Source organism: Halichoeres trimaculatus, unplaced genomic scaffold (genome assembly GCF_033239565.1).
Source record: "Halichoeres trimaculatus isolate MK-OKI-2021-1 unplaced genomic scaffold, fHalTri1.1 fHalTri1_scaffold_7, whole genome shotgun sequence".
In the NCBI taxonomy this organism is placed as follows: Eukaryota; Metazoa; Chordata; class Actinopteri; order Labriformes; family Labridae; genus Halichoeres; species Halichoeres trimaculatus.
Window position 1 is genome coordinate 24,430,512 of NW_027437185.1, and position 19,993 is coordinate 24,450,504.

General features: G+C 41.8%; 1 protein-coding gene across 1 annotated transcript in view; it reads right to left on the reverse strand.

Moving 5' to 3' along the window:
• Positions 1–18,329, reverse strand: part of zic6 (zic family member 6) — a 64,513-nt gene extending 46,184 nt beyond the window's left edge. Inside the window, exons 1-3 of the mRNA XM_074673349.1 lie at positions 18,173–18,329; positions 11,216–11,277; positions 4,389–4,482 (exon numbers count right to left, since the gene is read on the reverse strand). Coding sequence (XP_074529450.1) covers positions 4,389–4,482; positions 11,216–11,277; positions 18,173–18,224 — 208 coding nt within the window. The 5' untranslated portion in view covers positions 18,225–18,329. The remainder of the gene's footprint in view (positions 1–4,388; positions 4,483–11,215; positions 11,278–18,172) is intronic.
• Between the last annotated feature and the right edge of the window lie 1,664 nt (positions 18,330–19,993).

The following is a 19,993-nucleotide window of genomic DNA, read 5'->3' on the forward strand; positions in this document are numbered from 1 at the left end:
GATGGTGTTGACAAGTGTAATGACAGAGTTAGGGCCTCTAATAGGCTGGATCCTGCCAAGAAGAGGGGGCATAAGCTACTGTTTTCAGCTCTCTTCACGTCTCTGCTCACATCTCCTCTCTGTGTGCTTTTCTTACTTTTTCCTCACGTCTCCACCACTCTCTGCCTCTGTTTTTTTTTCATCTCTTTTTTTCCTCTCTCCTCTTTCATCTAGAGGGAAAGGTCAAGAGCGGTTAGTGCAGAGGAGAAAAAGTCTTGATTGGGTCTAACTTATCTCTGATGGCATTATCAGTTTGAGTTCAATAATTATATATGCAAATCCATCATTATGTGTTTTTTGTTTCGTTATATCTCTATGCAGGGGTAGGCAACCTTTTCCATAGTGGGTGCCACTTTAAAAAACACTCATTCCCAAAGAGCCAATACTTCCTTCTTTCCTAAATCATCAGCAGTTAATTGGAAACTCTCTATCATGTATTCCTTGTCAGTGAATGGTTTTCTATGCTTTGCTACTGCAGTGAGAAATGGTATAACTTTCTTCTGTTGCCTGTTTTTTTTAAGTATAAAACATTTTGAATGTGTTGCTCTGTATAGTATACCTTGCAAATGCTATTTTTACTGACTCCAATTCATTTGTCTCATCTCTGAAGTTTTTTTTTGTGTTTAGTCTCAAAACGATGTTGCACACTTGACGGCCTAACATACCACACTTTCACAGCAGAAGTTGCATATCCCTCTATCTCCAGCCATTTCTGGCAATAAATCCATACTCCCTTGTCCAACTATGTTGGAGAGAACAACTGGAACTTGGTTTGTTTGCCTTCATAACACTGCTAAATGGACACGATTGTGTTCTAGCAGACTGTCCGCCAAAGGGATTTGCGGTGACGCACTAGCAGGACACATTTGTAACATCAAGATTTATATTTATCATTTAAAGTTTTTTGTTAAATTATAAATGAATTCATAAATTACTTAATAAATAGTGCACTCAATTTACTGTGAAGTGTTAAATAGAACACATATTTATTTTATTTGTTTATTTTGTCCTCTACCTCCCTGTAATTATTTTCTTTGTGCCAACATTAATATCCTCACCTGCCAACTATGGCACCCATGCCCTAGGTTGCCTACCCCTACTCTAATAACACGACAACTTGATATATATATATATATATATATATATATATATATATATATATATATATATATATATATATATATATATATATATATATATATATATATAAACAACCAAGAAAGTGTCTTTTTCACAAGTACATATTTCCACACAGTAGCTGGTAGTTCACCATCTACACTTAAGCACAGAGAAGAAGAAATAGCTCTGAACAAATTTTACAACAGAGGAAAGTGAAATCACCAGTAGATGCTCTATACTCCCCTTAAAGAGGAAAACCAGACCGCAACTCACAAAACATGTGCAGCAAGTTTTCTAAGATGAGGAAAGGAGTCTTCAAGCTTTAACACAGGGCATATTTTTACCCTTTATGACCCACGATACCAAGTCTGCTTTGGCATATCTCTATATTTTTGCATGCAGTTCTGTCATTTTTGCATACATTTGCTTTATAACCATACATTCCTTATATCCCAAACTTTAATAAAATGTATAGACTTTATGTCCGGACTGAATAAATTACTAAAAAGTGCAATCACCCAAAAAAATGAGAACATCTTGCACATATTCTTCTAAATATAGAAACGTCATGGCTGTATCTCTCAGAAATCTAAATGTAAAAACCATGATGACATGTATTCATCGTAGGAAGTGACATGAACAAACAACCACTGTATCGTAGTGTTTTTGTTGTAAATTTTCTAAACTGGGTTTCTGAAAACACATTGGAGAAGGAGCCAGCGCTCTGGGACAAGTTAGAAACGCAAAAAGTGTAACTCCCAAAAGTTTCTATGCAAAAAGGACCATTTATCTATCTTACCTGGTTTAAAATCTACAACTAATCGAAATCATACGTCAACTTTTCTCTGTTCAACTTCAAGTCTAGCTGACTGTATTGATTGTACAGACTGGACAATAATTATATATATATATATATATATATATATATATATATATATATATATATATATATATATATATATATATATATATATATATATATATATATATATCATTGTTTATTTTTACTCTCGCTGTAGTTTGAGGTTAAGGCACCTGAAAATTCTGTTACAACATTAATGTTAGAAAAGAATAAAAAAGCAGAAGGAGCAGCAGCAACCATCAGCACCAATTAAGTGTCTCTTTGAGATTTTCTGATCTGCATCAGATACGTCAAAAGAAAACCTAAAGCTGAACAATTGACGTCAGAAGACTGAATTTATCACGCCTGATGACCAACCATTGTCAGAAGAAGAAGAAGAAGAAGAAGACAAGGATTTGTCAGCTAGTGGAGTATTTGGAACCACGACTGGAGTCAGTGTTTCTATACAGACATGACCTTCTCTAATTCACAAATCTCACTCTTCTATTGACGTCAGTCAGTGTGTATCCTTGGTTAGATGGTAGCACAGCTAGACGCAGGCTTCAACATGACATAAATACTGTTGGATGCATAAAAGAATCCCTCAAACTTCTGTGTTAACAATAATTTCATGCAAAGTTGGGAAATGTAAAGCTCTAATATAAGTGCATCTCGGCTCACCATTCCTGCCCTAAGGTGTCTTTACACATGTTAAAATACAAAATGGAAAATAAAATGTTTGTAATCTTATGGGCACTGGCCTTGGGATGCAGGTTAGGGTTGATTATCAGCATTGACTAAAAAAAAATCCATATCATGTATCTCCGTCTGTTGGTAACAACTCCATATTCTGCTCTTTCTAGATTTCTTTGCTTGGTTGGCTTCTAAAAACATTCTTCACTACCCTTATTTTTTTTCACCCGTGCTGGAGTTTTTTTGTTCCACCCTCAAGGCTTTAGGCAATCTTTAACAGTGACGTGGATTCTCTTTGAAGGTTGTAAAGGTAAAATGGAATTTCATTTGGTAAAAAATATGGAATACTCTGCACTTTGATATATAATTCAATCAAAGAAGTGCTTCATGGCAGCCTTTATGTGGAAAAACATCAACAAAACATAAACATCAGTAAATAAAAGTTGGCTTTTATCACAGGTTTCTGAGTTTGGGACGTTGAAGCTGAAAGTACTGTAAGCCTTGACCAGATTCAATTCGGATTTCAAGCTAGATGAGCTCTCACTTTGCGCAGAAAATGATCCAGTAGAAAGGAATATTGAGGAATTTTCAATAAATGATCATACTGCAACAGCTTGAAAACATATTAAAGGCTTGTCTTATCATCTAACCATGGCTAGCCACTGCATCGATCTGGAGATGCCAAGTCAAATCTGCCGTTAATAATTAATGATTAGTCTGGGAGAGGCAAATGCATTTTGTGATCACTCCGCTGAACAGAGACAGTGCAGATTTGTTCATTGAAGATAAAAGTGCTTTTGCACAGATGAGCATTGTAGACACACGAGCCCTGCAAATAGACGCGCACACATTTACGTGCACATGATGGCAATGGCTCTAATCTGTAATGCATCCAATATGTGTACGAGTTATTGGCTGGGGCTTTGGGAGGCAAAGCAACATGGCACACAGAAACCTGCACGCTACACTCCATACATCCATCCAATCAACATCTTGCGCTGGCTCTTGTGCCAGTGGTCCAATCAGATGCCCCAGATGCAGCCAGCCCACACTCCGACCCCCTCTACAGTTACACACAAATAGCCAGAGTATCCACAAATGCACACATCAGAATCCAGCTGTGATTTTTGGACATAATCCAAGCCGCCTGTCTGGTGATGGAGATGATCTTTTACCATATAAAGGTTGCAGCATCTTATCCACGATTATAGCAGCCAGCACACACACACATTCACACACACACAAAGAGAGGGGGTGGAAACTGCCAAAAAGAAGCGCAGGTTGCCCAACAAGATGACTGAACAGTAGACATAAAAGTGAGAGTGAAAGAAGAACAAGAGAGCTTGAGACAGAAAGTGAGGAAGGGAAAACGTGACTGGGAGCTACAGAATAGCATGCAGGCACTCATTGAATTATTCTCACACACAGAGATTTGGCCCAGATCAGCCAGAGAGATAAAGGAAGAGGATTACAGTCTGGCTGAAAAGACTTGGAAGTATTCTCAGTATCCTCTGACTCTCTGCCACTTCTACAAAGTCACCTCTGACAATGGAGCAGTCTGTTAGCACAGTGATACATCAAAAAACACACGAGTGGAGGTCACTGCAGAGGCCTGTATCAATGATAAAGGAGCTCAGGAGCTGTGTGTGTGTGTGTGTGTGTGTGTGTGTGGATATGATGTCTGAATAGGACTTACCACTGGTGCAGACGGGTGGTTCAATGCTAGCCAGAGCAGTTAGGGTTAATATACTCCAACCAGACCAGGTAGGCCGCAGGGAGACTTTCAGTGTCTGGAAAAGTTAAAGACAAAAGAGCTTGATGTCTGAACTTTGGAGAATGAAGGACAGTGCACAACTTTGAGCATGATTTCTATAAATTGGATAAAAACTGAATTGACCAAAATGTTGATTAAGTCAGGATTGTAGAAACTTTAATATGGAATGTCTTACAAAGCACATGGATCACAAAAATGCTAAAATACTAGCTCTGACACAGGAGGGGATTGTAAAAACACTTAACACTGCTTTTAAAAAGTTTTGTTCATAAAAACACATGAACCAACAGAATTTCTGACCTCAACTACATTTACAAGTCACAGGTTTTATTAACCTTTCACCCTCACTTAGTCACTGTGTATGTTTGGCCATGGCTACAGGCCATGGGACTGTTTGAGGCCTGCTGGCAAAAGTGTTACTTCTGCTTGGAGTGGAAAGATTTTTAAACAAACCTCAGTTTGTTGGCTAGAAAAAACTTCAAACTGTGATTTCTGAGTCAAATGATCACCTTTGACCGTAGCTTACCTTTTTCTCGGCTCTACCTGCTCATGTGCTTTACACCTAGGAAGTATCAAACCAGAGCCACCATGTTTGGACTCCTTATATGGACTGTTTCAGGTGGATTATACCAAATGTGTTGAATATGGAGGGGGGTGGTTAAATGTCACGGTGAAAGAAAACTTAATTTTGGGTAGGTTTGGTTTGGTTTGGTTGTACTTTTTAAAAAAATTAAAGTCATTTGGTGACTATTTGTGTATCATCTCTCATACCTAAAAGTCAGAAAATAAGCATTGAAATGAGTGTTTTTTTTAAACTGGTGGGCCATTTCCTGAAAAAGGGAGAGGGATTATAATTCAAAGGGGTATTTCTCAAAAAAAAAAAAAAAAAACTGTATGTTTTTATGATTGATCATGTGAAAATGTCTAAAAATGTTAGAAAGTGTGGTTTAGTTGTATCAGTTTCAGCTCTCTGATTATGGTTTTGTCTACATATTAATACTGCAAAATGTGCCATACCTATATTCAGAGTATGTGTTTAAAAATACACTCAACCCCTTCGTTTAGTAAGTTTTACATTCCAACTTTGGTTTCCATTTAAACTCAACATCCTTTTTTTCTCCAGTGGATTTTTTTGCAGCCAGCAAAAACTATAAAACACATTACAAAATATAAGCAAATACACTCATCAGGCCATCTTGTGTTATCTTTGGTGTCATCACTAGAGTAAAGCAGCTTGATGTCTTCAGACTGAATATACAAGCACATTTGCTTGAAAAGCATCTGTCCAAATGTGCATATGTGTCTTAACTGGCTGGTTTACAGCTGCCTTTATAAATAATAAAATAGAAAATCAATGTTTTGATATGATTAAAGCTCTGATTAAAGTCAGAACAGCTCTCAAAGTTCTAATTCTGGAAATTTGTCTTGCATTGACAAATTTCTGGGAAATCCATCTAATCTGCAGGGTTGATACTCTGAAGCCAACATTGTTGTGTAAAATGTGTTGGAAAATGTGTTTCTTAGAGGCTGTATTTATTGGAAAATCAGTATTTCAAAGGGAATAATAAATAATATCCAGGATAACTGTGGAGTAAGGAAAGGTTTATGTCTCCGTGGATTCTGAGGTGAGCTGTATTCTGTCACTTCCTGCAGCAGCTGGATGCAGTGATGCTGCTCTCTGATGAACTTAAATCACTTATTGATTTCTGTAAGGGCAGAGGCGGACAGACTGAAGCCCCCCCCCCTTCTCTCCCGACTCCTTTTGTGTTTTTTTTCCTCTCCCTCTTCCAGGCGATTGGAATTATCAGGGTCAGCTTTATTGTGGTGTAAAAAAAAGTTGTTTACTCACGCTGCCTTCTGCTGAACATGAAAACAAGGACATGCACATGTTGCGCTTTGGTGTGTGTGTGAGTGTGTGTGTGTGCGTGTGTGTTCACGTTTAAAGACAGCCATGGAGTTTGTTATCCAGAGGGGTCAAAGACATAATAGGTTGTAATCTCCTTGTGGACAACCCTCTCACCTAACAACAAAGTGACATCTAACAGAGGCTGAAGCCCTGCGCCCTCAGCTGTCGCTTCCCCTCTTCGACTTCCAGCCGCAGACCTAAGATTCTCAGTCCATTGTGGCTCTGCTTTTCGACTTGTTAAATGAATTCAGATTTCACATGTCAATTAAATGAGTGTTGCCCTGGTGATTAGCAGATCCCACTAATTGACGTTCCCTCCCGCTCTTATCCTCTGCTTTTTCTGCCTCCTTCCCCCTCCTCCTTCTTAACTCTCCTTCCATTTTCCACATGGAGAAGCAGGGGAAAGGGGCTTTGTGCCACCAAGCCTCATGCCCCATGTCAAAAGACCCACCTAGCTCTTCCTTGAAGACACCCAGATCTCCTTTCCTGACCCTCGGATGCACAGAGAAATAGACATGGCGGGTACGTTTGTTCAGTCTGCACATATAGATCATAAGAGTGTGGAAAATCTTTATATAGGGTTGTGTGTACGTTTTATCCTGTTTATGGCTAAAGCACCAGGATGCAAAGAAACATCCAGCACTTGCTACAATCCTGCGTGCACCTCACAGACATGAGCACAGTAACACGCTCCCAGTGACACACACACTTTCACACGTGCACCCTGGCAGATAATTACCCCAACAGCCTCTGGAGAGCAGAACGCCCATGTGGGCCCCATAACCGCTTTAGACAAGGGCCATGGCACACCCAAGACCCTCCTTTTTTGTCTATCTCCCAGACCATGTGTTTGTTTTGCTTGAGTCAATGAACTTGATCTGAGAATCTTCAGGGCATTTTGTTCCACGCGCATCCCAGCGGTGTGAGGAAATCAAGCTATGGAAATGAAGTACTTAAAGCTCACCCTCCTTAGATTTATCACAGCTTTTTATAAATGCATTTTTTTTTCTCAGGTGAAACTTTTTTTTCAGCTTCAGGAAATTCATACCTCAGGAGAGCACATATTCACACTTAAAAAGAGGTGTAAAAAAGTCATCATGGTGTAATTTCAGGAGAACTATGCATCATCCGGTGCATAACATTTTCCTTAAAAAGCGCAAATTATTTAATAATATTTCCACACTTAACTTCTTGAGAATTTTCCAATTCTACATCCAAAAAACTCTTAAAATCACTTCAAGTAGTTGTTTGCTTCCAGCATGGTGTGCTCAAACTCCAGGAGTACAAAATACTCCTGAAATTCTTGCATATTTAGTGAGTCATGCCTTTCATATCCAACGTAAGTAGCTACTGCAGGTGTTGGATGAATGCATTGAAGTAAAAAACTGGGCTAGTTCCCGTATGCACATCAATACACCCACGCACATATGCCCTGCTCTGATCACTTTGACAAGTGTGTCATGTTGGCGCTATCCGGGAACTCGACAATATTGGGATTTTGAAAGCAGGCACGGCAGAAAACTCTCCTCCAGTCTTAAGCAGCGCTCTAATCATGCCCTCATCACAATTAAACCCAGCAGACAGCAGCTCCAAACATGGGGTGACATCTTGAAAACTCTGTGAATGGTCCCTGCGCCCTCCCTCCCTCCTTCCCCTCCTTCCCATCACCTAATGTTCAACACCAACCAAGCATCACACAGACCTACATTCACAGCTCTGACACAAAACAGTGCAGCAGGGCCAGTGCGGGTCCAGACGGTTTCGTTTGCACTTTATCAGACCTCACAAAAACAGCAACGCCTCATTGAGCCACAATTTGCTGCGAGTTTCCTACAAGGAGCAAAACAAAGAATGGGGCGGCCTGGTCTTCCTTTTTGTGCCAAAGCAGCGGACCAGAGAGAACGCACACACACACACACACACACACACACACACACACACACACACACACACACACACACACACACACACACACATTTACACAGACACAGCCAGGGTAAGAGAAGTACAGACAGAGAGAGAAAAGTGAGAGTAGCAAGAAAACACGTCTGTCACATCCTTCAAAGCACAACATGAGTAATCTGCTGCACACTTAGGAGCAATACTCTGATTTTAATCTTCTAGATCACAAGTTTGTGTTGAACAGACACTAAATACACAGCATTACATGTCACTTCAGCAACTTCAACCCCTTACGTCAGTCTTACAACAATAGCTAGAGAACAATGGCTTGTCCTCATGACTAGGTCACGGACATGGCAGCGTTTAAAAACCGCTTGGGGATAAAATACTTCTGCTGGGACAATCACACTGCTTTTTTTTCTCTCCCTCTAGTACCCCCCCTATTCTCAGTCTCTCTTCCTCCCTTGCCTTTCCTCTCCAGTTTTACTACCACGATAATTCCTGAGCGAGTGAGTAAGCGAGTGTTTTGTGTGCGTGAGCCAGTCAAGGCTGAAGCCCTGTTTGTGCATTTGTGTAGTCATGCGAGAGCGCGTGTGAATGAGCGTGTTGCTCGTGTGTGTGCAGGGAGAGAGGAGGCTTACTTACAGTCAGGCCATCAAACAGAAGACAAAAAAATAAACAAGAGTGTGAGAGTTTGGTCGTGTCTCTTCCTGCGCACACACAACAGACAAACCAAAGCCTGCTCCTGCCGTTGTTATCTTTGAAATGAGGGTAATGCAAATGACACAGGAGCGTCTGAAGGATAAAGGCTCTACATAGAAGCAATCTAAATAAACAAAGACAAGGAGTTGCTTTACAATGCATACATAAGACTAGATTCATTAGCATAAAAGAAGTGAGATCAAAAGGCTTTCTCAAGTTCAGTACACAGCCTTCCCCTCAAAGACTTCCTTATCAGACTACAGTCAAGTGCACCCTGCATCGCTTCCCTCCTTTACCATCAACATTACGCTGCAATTTAAAAGAAAAACAAGGTCCTCAAGAGGAAAGAAAAGAAAGAAATTTACACGAATACAACACGGAGGAAGTTCAATTACTGACAAGATGATGCAGATGCTGATTTAACCAGGGCCAACTGAGGCAATCCAGAGAGTTGACAGTATGTGGGCAAAACTTTTGACAATCATTCCTCTTTCAAAGTCAAGGCAATGTGGATGGGTATACCTTTCACATTTGAAATGATACGGTACTGACGCCCAGTACCTGGCAACATGTATCAGTACTCAACGGTACCAATTTTTGGTACTTTTGTGTGTTACTGTGGTAATAAATATCTATTTGTTTGATAATTAAATCTCAAAGTTTTTCAATTTAACATATTTATTTCTCAATATATAAACTTACAATGCTGTGTTCATGTCCAGTACGGAAAATCACCTACTCTTCCACTTCCTCATAGTCACAAGGATAAGGTGCCAAAACATGGTACCGTCTGATTTTATATGAACCAGTACTGGGTACTACAGACGGTATTTCCATTCCCATTCCCACAAGGCAGAGCACTTTTTACTATAAGTATAGATACAATGAATGCACCTCTATCTTTACAAGCAATCTAAGAAGCTCAAAAATAAATAGACATTTCCATACCAGACACTTTCTACACAGTGGTGATCTCTCTCCATCCAGCTGCCACTGTATTTCATTGTACTATTAGGAGCTTTCACCCGGGTCCGTAATGTGTAGCTCACAAGCAATTGGGACAGCCACGTAGGGAACTTTTTCTATGATTTAGTTACTTTTCTTGCATGCTGCCAGCACATGAAGTAGGCCTTTTATTATACAAAGGTGTAATCCTTTCTATATTTGCTTTCTAGAAAGGCTTTTCAGAAGATCTGCCCTTGTGTGGTTTCCTGGCCTTTGTCTCCACTTTTCAACAACGTTGGTCAAAGCCTGGAATGATTGCACTGCAACGTAACGAGGAAAAACAGGAGAAGTAGGCTGCAAATGTGGGAATGATGCACTATCAGAAACACATGCACAAGTCCAAACAAATACGCCAACTGACGCGCTGCAAATGAAAGAGTACCCTGCAGACAAAATAGAAATAACCGTGTGAGGAACATATACGCTGCAGAATAGTATTTCATGCAGGGTCAGAAACACTGTTTTGAGTTTTTATTATTTCTGAATTAATCTGAAAATAAAATTTGTTTAGGCCATTGGAGCATGATGGCCCACGTCACTTAGTATGGGTGTGCCCCGTGGAAGAAAGTTTGCACTGGTCCCACCCTTTTCCTTCTGACCCCACACCCCAAGGCAGCTATACCATCTCTACAGCCAACAGCTGTTAGTCCACATACAGTGTGTGTGTGTGTGTGTGTGTGTGTGTGTGTGTGTGTGTGTGTGTGTGTGTGTGTGTGTGTGTGTGTGTGTGTGTGTGTGTGTGTGTGTGTGTGTGTGTGTGTGTGTGTGTTGTTTTGTCTGCCTGCATGCATAAATAAATGATGAGAGAGCAGAATCTTTGGGCGGAGGATACTGACCAAGTGCAGCTCTCCCATCCTGTCAACAAGGAGAAAAAAGAAGGGGGTCTGAGCTGACCGCTAATTGGAAGTGGCGCGGTGATCTGATGACACTGCGGGGATACTTTGGTTTGTCACAACGTGTAAAGGCCCTTAAATTTCAAGGGTGGCTGCCTTCAAGGAGGAGTTAATCAATGCACAGCTTAACACAGACGACTCAGGACAGAGCGCAGTGGCTGGTCCCGGGGTAACTGAGGTTAAAACCGAGGAGACATTCCAGGAAGACGCTTGCTTCCTCCTGCTGACTTTGAAGCTGTTACAACTGTACCTCCAGCAATACATCACCCCAGAAACTGTACTTATGTTTTATGTCAACACTGTCACTGAAAGCAGACACTACTCCTGAGTTTGTATCTTACCTCAGACATGTCTGGGTAGCAGGCAGCAGCAGCACACTTTGCAGACAGGTATGATAGAGAGCCTGTAAAAGAAGAGATAAAAATGCATAAGCTCTGAACATCAATCATGGTCACAGAATAGTGATCCCATATGCAATCAATTTCCATGGTGTCTTGAGTCCCTACAGCACAGATGATACTATTTCCCAACAACTTTTCTCATACTAGAGAAGACATTTGATATGGAGCACAGGAAGATGGAGGTGTGTGTGTGTGTTCAGGTAAATGCCTGTGCCTAAACATGTCATATGTTTACATCAAGGTGCCTTTCAAAGTGGAAACCATACCTTTCACGCTTAAACCTTCTTTTTTTTCTTTCCTGACTTTCTCTCCAGCTCACACACATGCACATTAACAGACACCCTGCACTGACTTGTAGAGTTGGGATTTACACTTGTGTACCAAAAACAGCTTGAGACAAACAAACACATTAAAATCACAAACACTGAGGTCTCTGCAGTGTGCCAGCAGTTGGGGCTTATTTACTGAGGTGCTCGTACTGTAATAAGGAACACAGATTTGTTGTGCAGCATACATTTTGGTCGCTCAACATGCTTTTTTTTTCCAGGAGAGAGTTTAAGAGTTTCTAAATGTTTTACTTATATCCTCTTTTATACACAAGACCTGGGACTTATATATTCTCCAAGACCCCCTTCAGTGATTCTCTAAGTAAAATTAAGACCTTTAAAAACCAATTTGCATTGTAAACACTCCCTGCAAATCTTGTTTACAGTGTTGGGGGTCTGAGAGCACCATGCAAGACCAAGGATGCAGATCTGAGGAATCTCCTCAGACCACCACACACACATAAACACACACAGTGCTCATCCAGCACCCACCGCCTGCATGTGCCCCCCCTCTCCCAAAGGGAGAGCGCCCACCTCCTGAACCCTCTAACAGGGGGGTCAAAGGGAATTTAACACAAGGTTCCCACATTCCTCAAAGGTGATAATTGATGTAGCTGCTGGCAGGGGGTCACCAAGCACAGAGTAAACAAGCAGGAGTGACTCTCTTTGCCCGGCACCCCCCCCTTCTCACCCTGCTAAACAGTATGCATGGCTGTGACCTGAGTAAATTACAGCATCAAACCTGGCGTGACAGCGTGTCACCCGTTACAGTGAGCTAGCTCTGTTTGGTTACTGGGCTCCCTGGTGTTTCGCTTGACTGTTACTAAACCATTAGACAGACATGTTGCTTCACACATACAGTGGAATATAAGCTAGAGGCTAATGGCTAGCTGCAACAAGGAGACTGTTAGCCAAGCCAAGGGCAAAGTCATAGCAAACACCTTGTAAATAAGAAATATCAAATAATAGTTACATTGAAAATAAATTAATATTAAATATCATTTGGACTCTGTAATGGTTCGTCACTTCTACCCTCTGTTTTATTTTTCTCCGTGGAACTTTAATTTCTTAATCGTGATTAATTGCACTTTCAATCAACTTTTGTCAACTACAGTCTAACTGTATGCTCTTTTGCATCACAAAGTTTAGAGTCCATATTTACTGGTGACTGCAGTTCTTACAGGAGTCTGTATATGGGAATGAAATGAATGCAATGAAAACATACTTTCTCTTACAACTTAGTACCATCCACAGATCTGTGGTGATTTAAACACTCCCAAACTCTGAAGCTCTTTTGTGGTGCGGCTGCCCACAGACATGGGAAAACATGGGCTCTAACATGGGAAAATCTTTTGATTTTTCATTTGACAGAAATTGGATATTTCCTCTGATTTATCAACTGAGCAACCTAGGAATTCATTTTTTTGCAGTGAAATTTGCGGTTCAAAAACACAGTGGTGCTTTTATCCATCAAAGTAGCAGCTTCACTAATATTGTCAAAATAGTCCAAATAACACCTGGTATAAATTAAAACTTGTATGTTTCTTTTGGAAGTTAATGTCATCAAGATTAATGCATTCACACCAGTGGCCAACTAATGGCCCAACTGTTGAAAAACATGCACCAAAGTGCCCGCTTAAGAGCCAAAATGTGTGCTAAAGCACCCTCCTGGTTGGTGAAGCACACCACCCTGCTCTCTCAGGTGGCAAACTAAAATGCTCTGGAAAACACACAGAATGCAAGCCCCGTTTCCACCAAGCAGTTCAGTTCCGTTTGGTTCAATTCAGTTTGTCTCATTATAGCACGAGGGCGTTTCCACTGATCAGTCCCGGGACAGATCCCCAAATAACTGAATTGTACCGTCCCACTTTTAGGGTACCTCCAGTTGAAATCCCAGACATAACAATCCAACCCTAGAAGGTGGAGCTAAACTAGGCAGACCATTGATTGGTCACTTACCATGCAACAGCGGCTGTATTCCTCCTTGCTGAAACAAAGCTTGATTGCGCTTTGTAACCAAGACCCACATGTAACTCACAAGAAGACAAATTGTTGGATGTTTTCCATCATTGCTTTTAGTTTACTGTGTTGCGTTTTTTTCCTTCATTGGTTTTATAAGCGGGGTACTCTGTGTCTGCTATGGCGTCATGCTTTTACGTAACTGACACGGCTATTGGCATCTTGGTTACACGTCGCATACCAACTGTACTGAGCCAAACCAGACTGCTTGGTGGAAACAGAGCTTTATAGCCCAAACCTTTTTTTTTTTTTTTCATTTTGCCCCAGGTCTTCAAAAAGTCTGTGCACGCCACTGATAAACACTCACCCTTAAGCCCTTCCATTCAAAGAGGATTTGTAGAAGATCATATATTCCATAGTTACACTTATAACTTGCGCTGTTGTTTATTTTGGTGGCTAATTCAATTCCCAATATCTATAAATATTCAAAAGTGTATAAATAAGCATCTGAAAATACTCACAAACAAGCGCACAGTTTCTTCACGTACTGTTAGTACTGTTAGTACTGTTAGTTGTGATTTCATACGTAAGCTGGGCAAAGCAATTATATCCTAATGTAAGGTCAAAATTGACAGTTACGTGAATGACAATAAAAATAAAATCAGTTTTCTATGAAACTTTTTTTTTTTTTGCTATTGCACATTTTTCATCCTTGCCATCAATTCTGAGATTTTAATTCTGTCAACTAAACAGTGGCTGAATGTAAACGTTGGCTGTGACCAGATGTTTGCTTAGAAAAAATATCCAAAGATTTAAAAAAATATTGATTTGAAGTACTTTACAGAGATGATATATGTGCCAGTGTCCTGTGTGTTGTTAGTGGTGGTTAGTTTAGATAGGGGGGCTTGGTAGTGTGGTTATTTCCTGGTCTCTGCCCACATGTGGTTCCCCCCCAGCCACACACTAAGGCTTGGTGAGGTTATAAAAGCAGAGGGGGTGATTAAGACGCAGGAATAATGGCCTCCACAAAACTAGGAATGTGTTTAACTATTACAGCGGCTCCAGAATCTTTCTGAATTGTACTGCCGTCATTAATATCAAGAACGATACGCTGCTTATAGGCAGGAAATGTTCAAGGTTTTCACATGATTTCAAAGGAACTGGTTCTGGGAAAGCATGAGAAGCACAGGCAGGATGTGCTGTAGGTTTATGATTTATGTCTGAGCTTGACCCTGGAGGATTTAGGGCGGGTATATCTCGAGCTGTGCCGACCTAACCCACCAGTCCTTCATTGTTGGAGTTTGGTGGATCCTTCTTAATCCAGGATTAGAAAAGTCAAATATACAAACACCTTCACCTCTGCTCTCTTTCTCACAAATACAGACACACGAAGAAGAGGGAGCAGCAGAAAGAGTTACCGTCGGAGGCTGGCTGGCTGCTAAGCATGCCCAAACCCCCAAACCCCATCACTTTCCTCATTACCAGAGCTTCATGGCTTTTTAGGGCTCTGTGCTTTATCTGGGATTTCACATTTCCCAGCCTGCCACTTGACATGGCTCACCCAGCTGCCAGCAATCAAGTAGCAGAGGGCAGCAGTCGGGACCCGGCTGAGTCTTGAGGCTGCACCTTGATTTGAGAATTGCACATCACAGCCACTGGCCCCGCTAAGCTTCGGTAATTACAGGCCACACATCCCCATCATGCCTCCAACCCTATTTCTTCACCACATCGTACACTGACCTGGCATAATGGGTGAGGGGGAAGAAGAGGGGGGTGCATACAGAGAGATAGAGATGGTCACGGGTCAAGGGTGGATTCTTAGGATGTGGATCTGTGCTTCAAATGGCGTAAAGTGTGTTGAAAAAGGAAAGAGCGAATATGCTCTGCTAGGCTGTCAGTCTTAGTTTGAAGCATGTCAGGAGCTTTCTGTATGCTCTCTTGTGCATGTGCGCTTGCATCTTCAGTACACACTACAAGAGTGTGTGTGTGTGTGTGTGGGTAATTGAGACGTAAGCAAAAAAGTTGCCTTTAAAGTTGCCAATAAATATCCTGCCAGTAATGCTAAACACCTGCCCGTAAAGCCCAGAGGAATGCTAAATGAAACCAAGTTGCACAGCCTGTCTCCTGTCTGGGGTCTCAAGTCAAGACAGCAGGATTTGTAATGGCTGTATCCTGGATTATTGAGTTCAAGCAGAAAAGCCAGGAAGCAAGGAGTGAAAAAAAAAAATCACGACATGGTCGGCCAGAGCCACTTTTCTTCCCTTGAACAGCCAGAACAAAACTCACGTGTGTCCCTCTTTGCTGAGAGGACAGGAAAAGTCCAGATTGTTCCTGCATGTAATGGCACAGAAGAATCAATGCTGCAACTTTTGGCATCAAAAAGTTGTCAAAACACATCATGGCGGGATTTTCTTTTACCACTACTGTTACACTTGACTGATCAAAGCTTTTCATGCTTGGTGCTGTATAATAATAGTGGACACATGGATGTTTAAACAGAAAAAGAATGGTCCCGGTGTTCTTTGTGCCAGTGTGAGCTAGATAAAGTGAGACAGATGATTATGGCAACTCAAAACACGCCCCCTGTTTCTTCTCGCCCCTGGGTCACACATGCTTTTCCATGCAAAAAGATAACCGAGCACTCAAACACAGATGCCCTCACATTCACAAAGATACAGTGTCTGAGCAGGAAGAGCCTCCAGGGGTTAAGGAGAACATCTGACCCCAGAAGCCACAGACGCTGTCGTTTGGCCTCATCTCTGGTTTCGATTCTCTCAACCCCTGACGCCTTCCTCTCACTGCACCTGTCGAGTACCAATAGACCCCCCGCCCTGGCCCTTTCACCACGGAGAATATATGGCCCTGCTCTCTGGTCCAGTCTACCTAATTGCCCCTGGCCTTAAACTGCACCTCAGGACGGAGCATATAGCTGCCTTAGCCACCTTCATGGCTCACTCTGTCTCTCACACGCCCCTCCACTCCTCCACACGAACCAGATAAGGCTGACCAAGCAGGGGCGTTTACTACGGAAGTCACAGGCCGACCCATTCAACCCAGAGATTAAGCACTGCTGTCTACACGCAACCATGAATAATGAAGCTATCACCCTAGACAGGCAGGCAACAGCAGCATGAGTTATATACACCAGTAATCTCATCGGCTGCTGCACACACGTGCATACAGTAGCACCACAACTGTATAGCTCATGCATTATTTCACACTGCTGAAGACTCACTTAGAGCCAATTAAACATCTTCAGTGACCTCCAGGCTTACTGTAAGATCTTCAGCCTTCACTATTGGCTTACAATAGAACAATTCACTGAGGCAAAAAGCAGAGGGGCCCAGGTGCAATGAAGTGTGACTCAGCCCCTCTGCACGCTAATTCTGCACAAGTGCTCCGGGAAACTATTGCAAGTGAGAGTGTGCTGTACATTCAAGGCCACCAATAAAGAGATTTATTTGCCTTTCAAACAAGAGTCATGACATTTACACCATGCTGCTTTTAGAACATCAATCCCGACTAACACCTCAGACCTATATTCAAGCACATAATCACAGCAGGTAAAATACTAGAAGGATAAAGATGACATCTGATGAGAAGTCTGCTCTTTGGTTTGATGGCTAGGTATAGTTGGTGATATGCCTGTATTATATTATAAATATTATCTGTAGGGCCAACTATGACCTCTCCACCTCATGTCAGACTAAGTGCTGACAGGCAGGACAGCAGGTGGTGAGCTGATGCTTGCTGCCTGTTCATCATCTTCAAACATAATGTCCATCTGTCCGTCTTTCTGTGACAGGCACTGCGGTGAGACACCTAAACTATAATTATTTGGTGGAGGTCTTTAAAAGTAATATCAAACACTTTGGATCGTGTGGTGTTGTATATTCATTTTTATTTCTGCATTTATACTAATGGACTGGAAGGAATACTCATAGGATTACACTTTTATGTAAATATATAAGACCTTTGGTGAAAAACACCTCTCCTGACATCTTTCTTATGTCATATAGTGGAACTAAACCCTCACACTGTCTGTACACAGCAGTAGGCTGTACCTGACGTGCGGGTGGATAATAGCAGACACCACGTGACTGCAGCACTTTCAGTCTGGACGCACGGCAGGGTCTGTCAGAGCTTCCCTGGTGAGGACGACACACACACGCACTGGACGGATAAAAATAGACGCCATTCATGTGCTGAGAGGACGATTACAGAGCATCACAACGCACATCCAACTTGGTAAACTTCAACACAGTCCTTTCATTTTAAGAGTGTTGTCAATATAAATCAGATTTTTATACAATCTGTTCAGTTTATTTGACCAAAATGCGCAAAAGCGCACAGATAAACCCCGCGCGGATTTCACTCCTCCCTCCTGCTATTCCAGTCAAAACAGTGGTGTTGTCTGTTCCATCGCACCACACACCTCACTCCCGTCTCACAAGAGCGACACGGACACCATTCGGTAATTCACTAAATAAGTCTTATCGCCTCTGCTCTGCGCTGCGTCACAGACTTCAGACAGGGCAAAGTATGGCACCATGTCTGAACTTGCATGAATGAAAGTGACGGAATTTAAGCACTCAGTCAGCAGGCGACTCACTCAGCCTCCAGTGCGTCTGTCTGGCTCGCCTGTGTGGCGCTCTCTCCTGCATCCTTCAATGAGCATCACTCTGTAGAGCCGGTGCAAGGCATCCTTTACAAACACCGGTCCTGGACATCCTAGACAGCCCGTCCTGCGACATATTTTTAGTTTGGACCCGTTGATGTCACTTCCTGCTTGGGTAATAGCCTGTTCAAATGAGCACAAGGATGTGGAGGGGTGTTCGGGGAGCCGTCAGAGGGGGAATTGTCGAGGGTCACGCGGAAGGCAAGTTCACAGGGTCACGCAGAGGCGGAATTTCCAGACGCAAACAAGAAAGGCGCGTTCGTCTTTAAAATGACAGCCATCATCCCATCTAGTTCACTCCAACTGTGCCCTATACTTTTATATAACCAGTCACATCCACATCATCCTACCCCCCTGTGATGCGCCGGCGAGTTTCATTTCCTGCTACGCTGTGCGCATTTACGGTCACGATTATGCAACAACGAAGGCAGCATCATCATTTTGGCTGTTTTGACTATGCATCACAACATTTCAGAATAAGATCAAGAACATACGTCACGTTATAGTCGTCACAGACTCCTGGGACACCTGTTGATGCCACATTGAGATGATATCTAAAATAAGTCCACTAGGTTCCTGTTCACATCATGTTTACAAAACACACGGACATATCTGAAACCACCTGATTCACTTTAGTGTTTACAAACAATACTTGTTTTTAAAGGGTGTGTATGTCCTTTGGTGCACAGCTATGGGGACCCATGATTTTCTCTAAAGTACCTTTGGGAGACTGATTGCTCTGGTATGAGGAGGGTGAGGCACATTCTGAGCATGATGGTTGCTGGAAGCCTGTTAGTCTCCTGCTTGGAGCGCGATCCCCTCTTCTCACCCAGGTCTCTCCTCTTTACCTTTGAACCCAGGCCCAGCAGCCCACCTCTGATCTACAGAGGGTCTCCTCTTACCCAAACCTGTCCCCCCTTGCAGGCCCCTATGATAGATGACCATCAGCATGCCAATACTGCACAATATTTCAATTTCCTGCCCAGTAAGAGGAATTTAAGGGGGTTGAAAGAAGTTCAGAGGCACAGTGTGGTGCCTACAACTCACAACCAGCCCCCAGCCCCAGTCTTCAGACTGAAGACCCTAGGATACCAAACATTTAGCTGAGAACATTCCAGAAACAAGGTCCCCTTTGTGTCAACAAAACCCCTGCTGCAATCATCCTACCTGATAGACAGCAATGCAGGAACCCTGAAAGAAGACACACACAGACAGAGATTTTATTATTTAAAAGTGCATATTATGTCTAAAGGGTTGGGCTAATGTTAACCTGGTCGGTGCTGTCCTGTTTTGTGACACACTGCATTAGTTTAAAAGGCGTCTGTAGTAAATAATACAATACAGTTCTATGAGCATTTTTTCTTTTCTTTTTTTTCTTTTTTTTTAGCAAAGAATAACTTCACTGATTACAGCCTTTAAAACCACTTTTTAATTCCAGACATTTTTTTTCAAAGTGATATTATTTAAAGCTTTTTAGTCAAAGAAATAACAAACATAAGATAGTTAGGGTTGAGGGGAAAAAAAATGTTTATTTTGAAAATTAAAAAAAAAAATTGACTCTAAAAAGGATCAAAGTCCTCCTGCTTATTTATTTTGTGTGACCATATTTAGGTCATATTTCATCCTTTAAATCATGTCAAACACATCCAAGCTTTAGCTATATTTGCGCATAAAACACACACATTTTTATTTTATCCTTTTTGGTAAATTGTAATATTATTATCATAGAACAAAATGCTCACAACACAACCATAA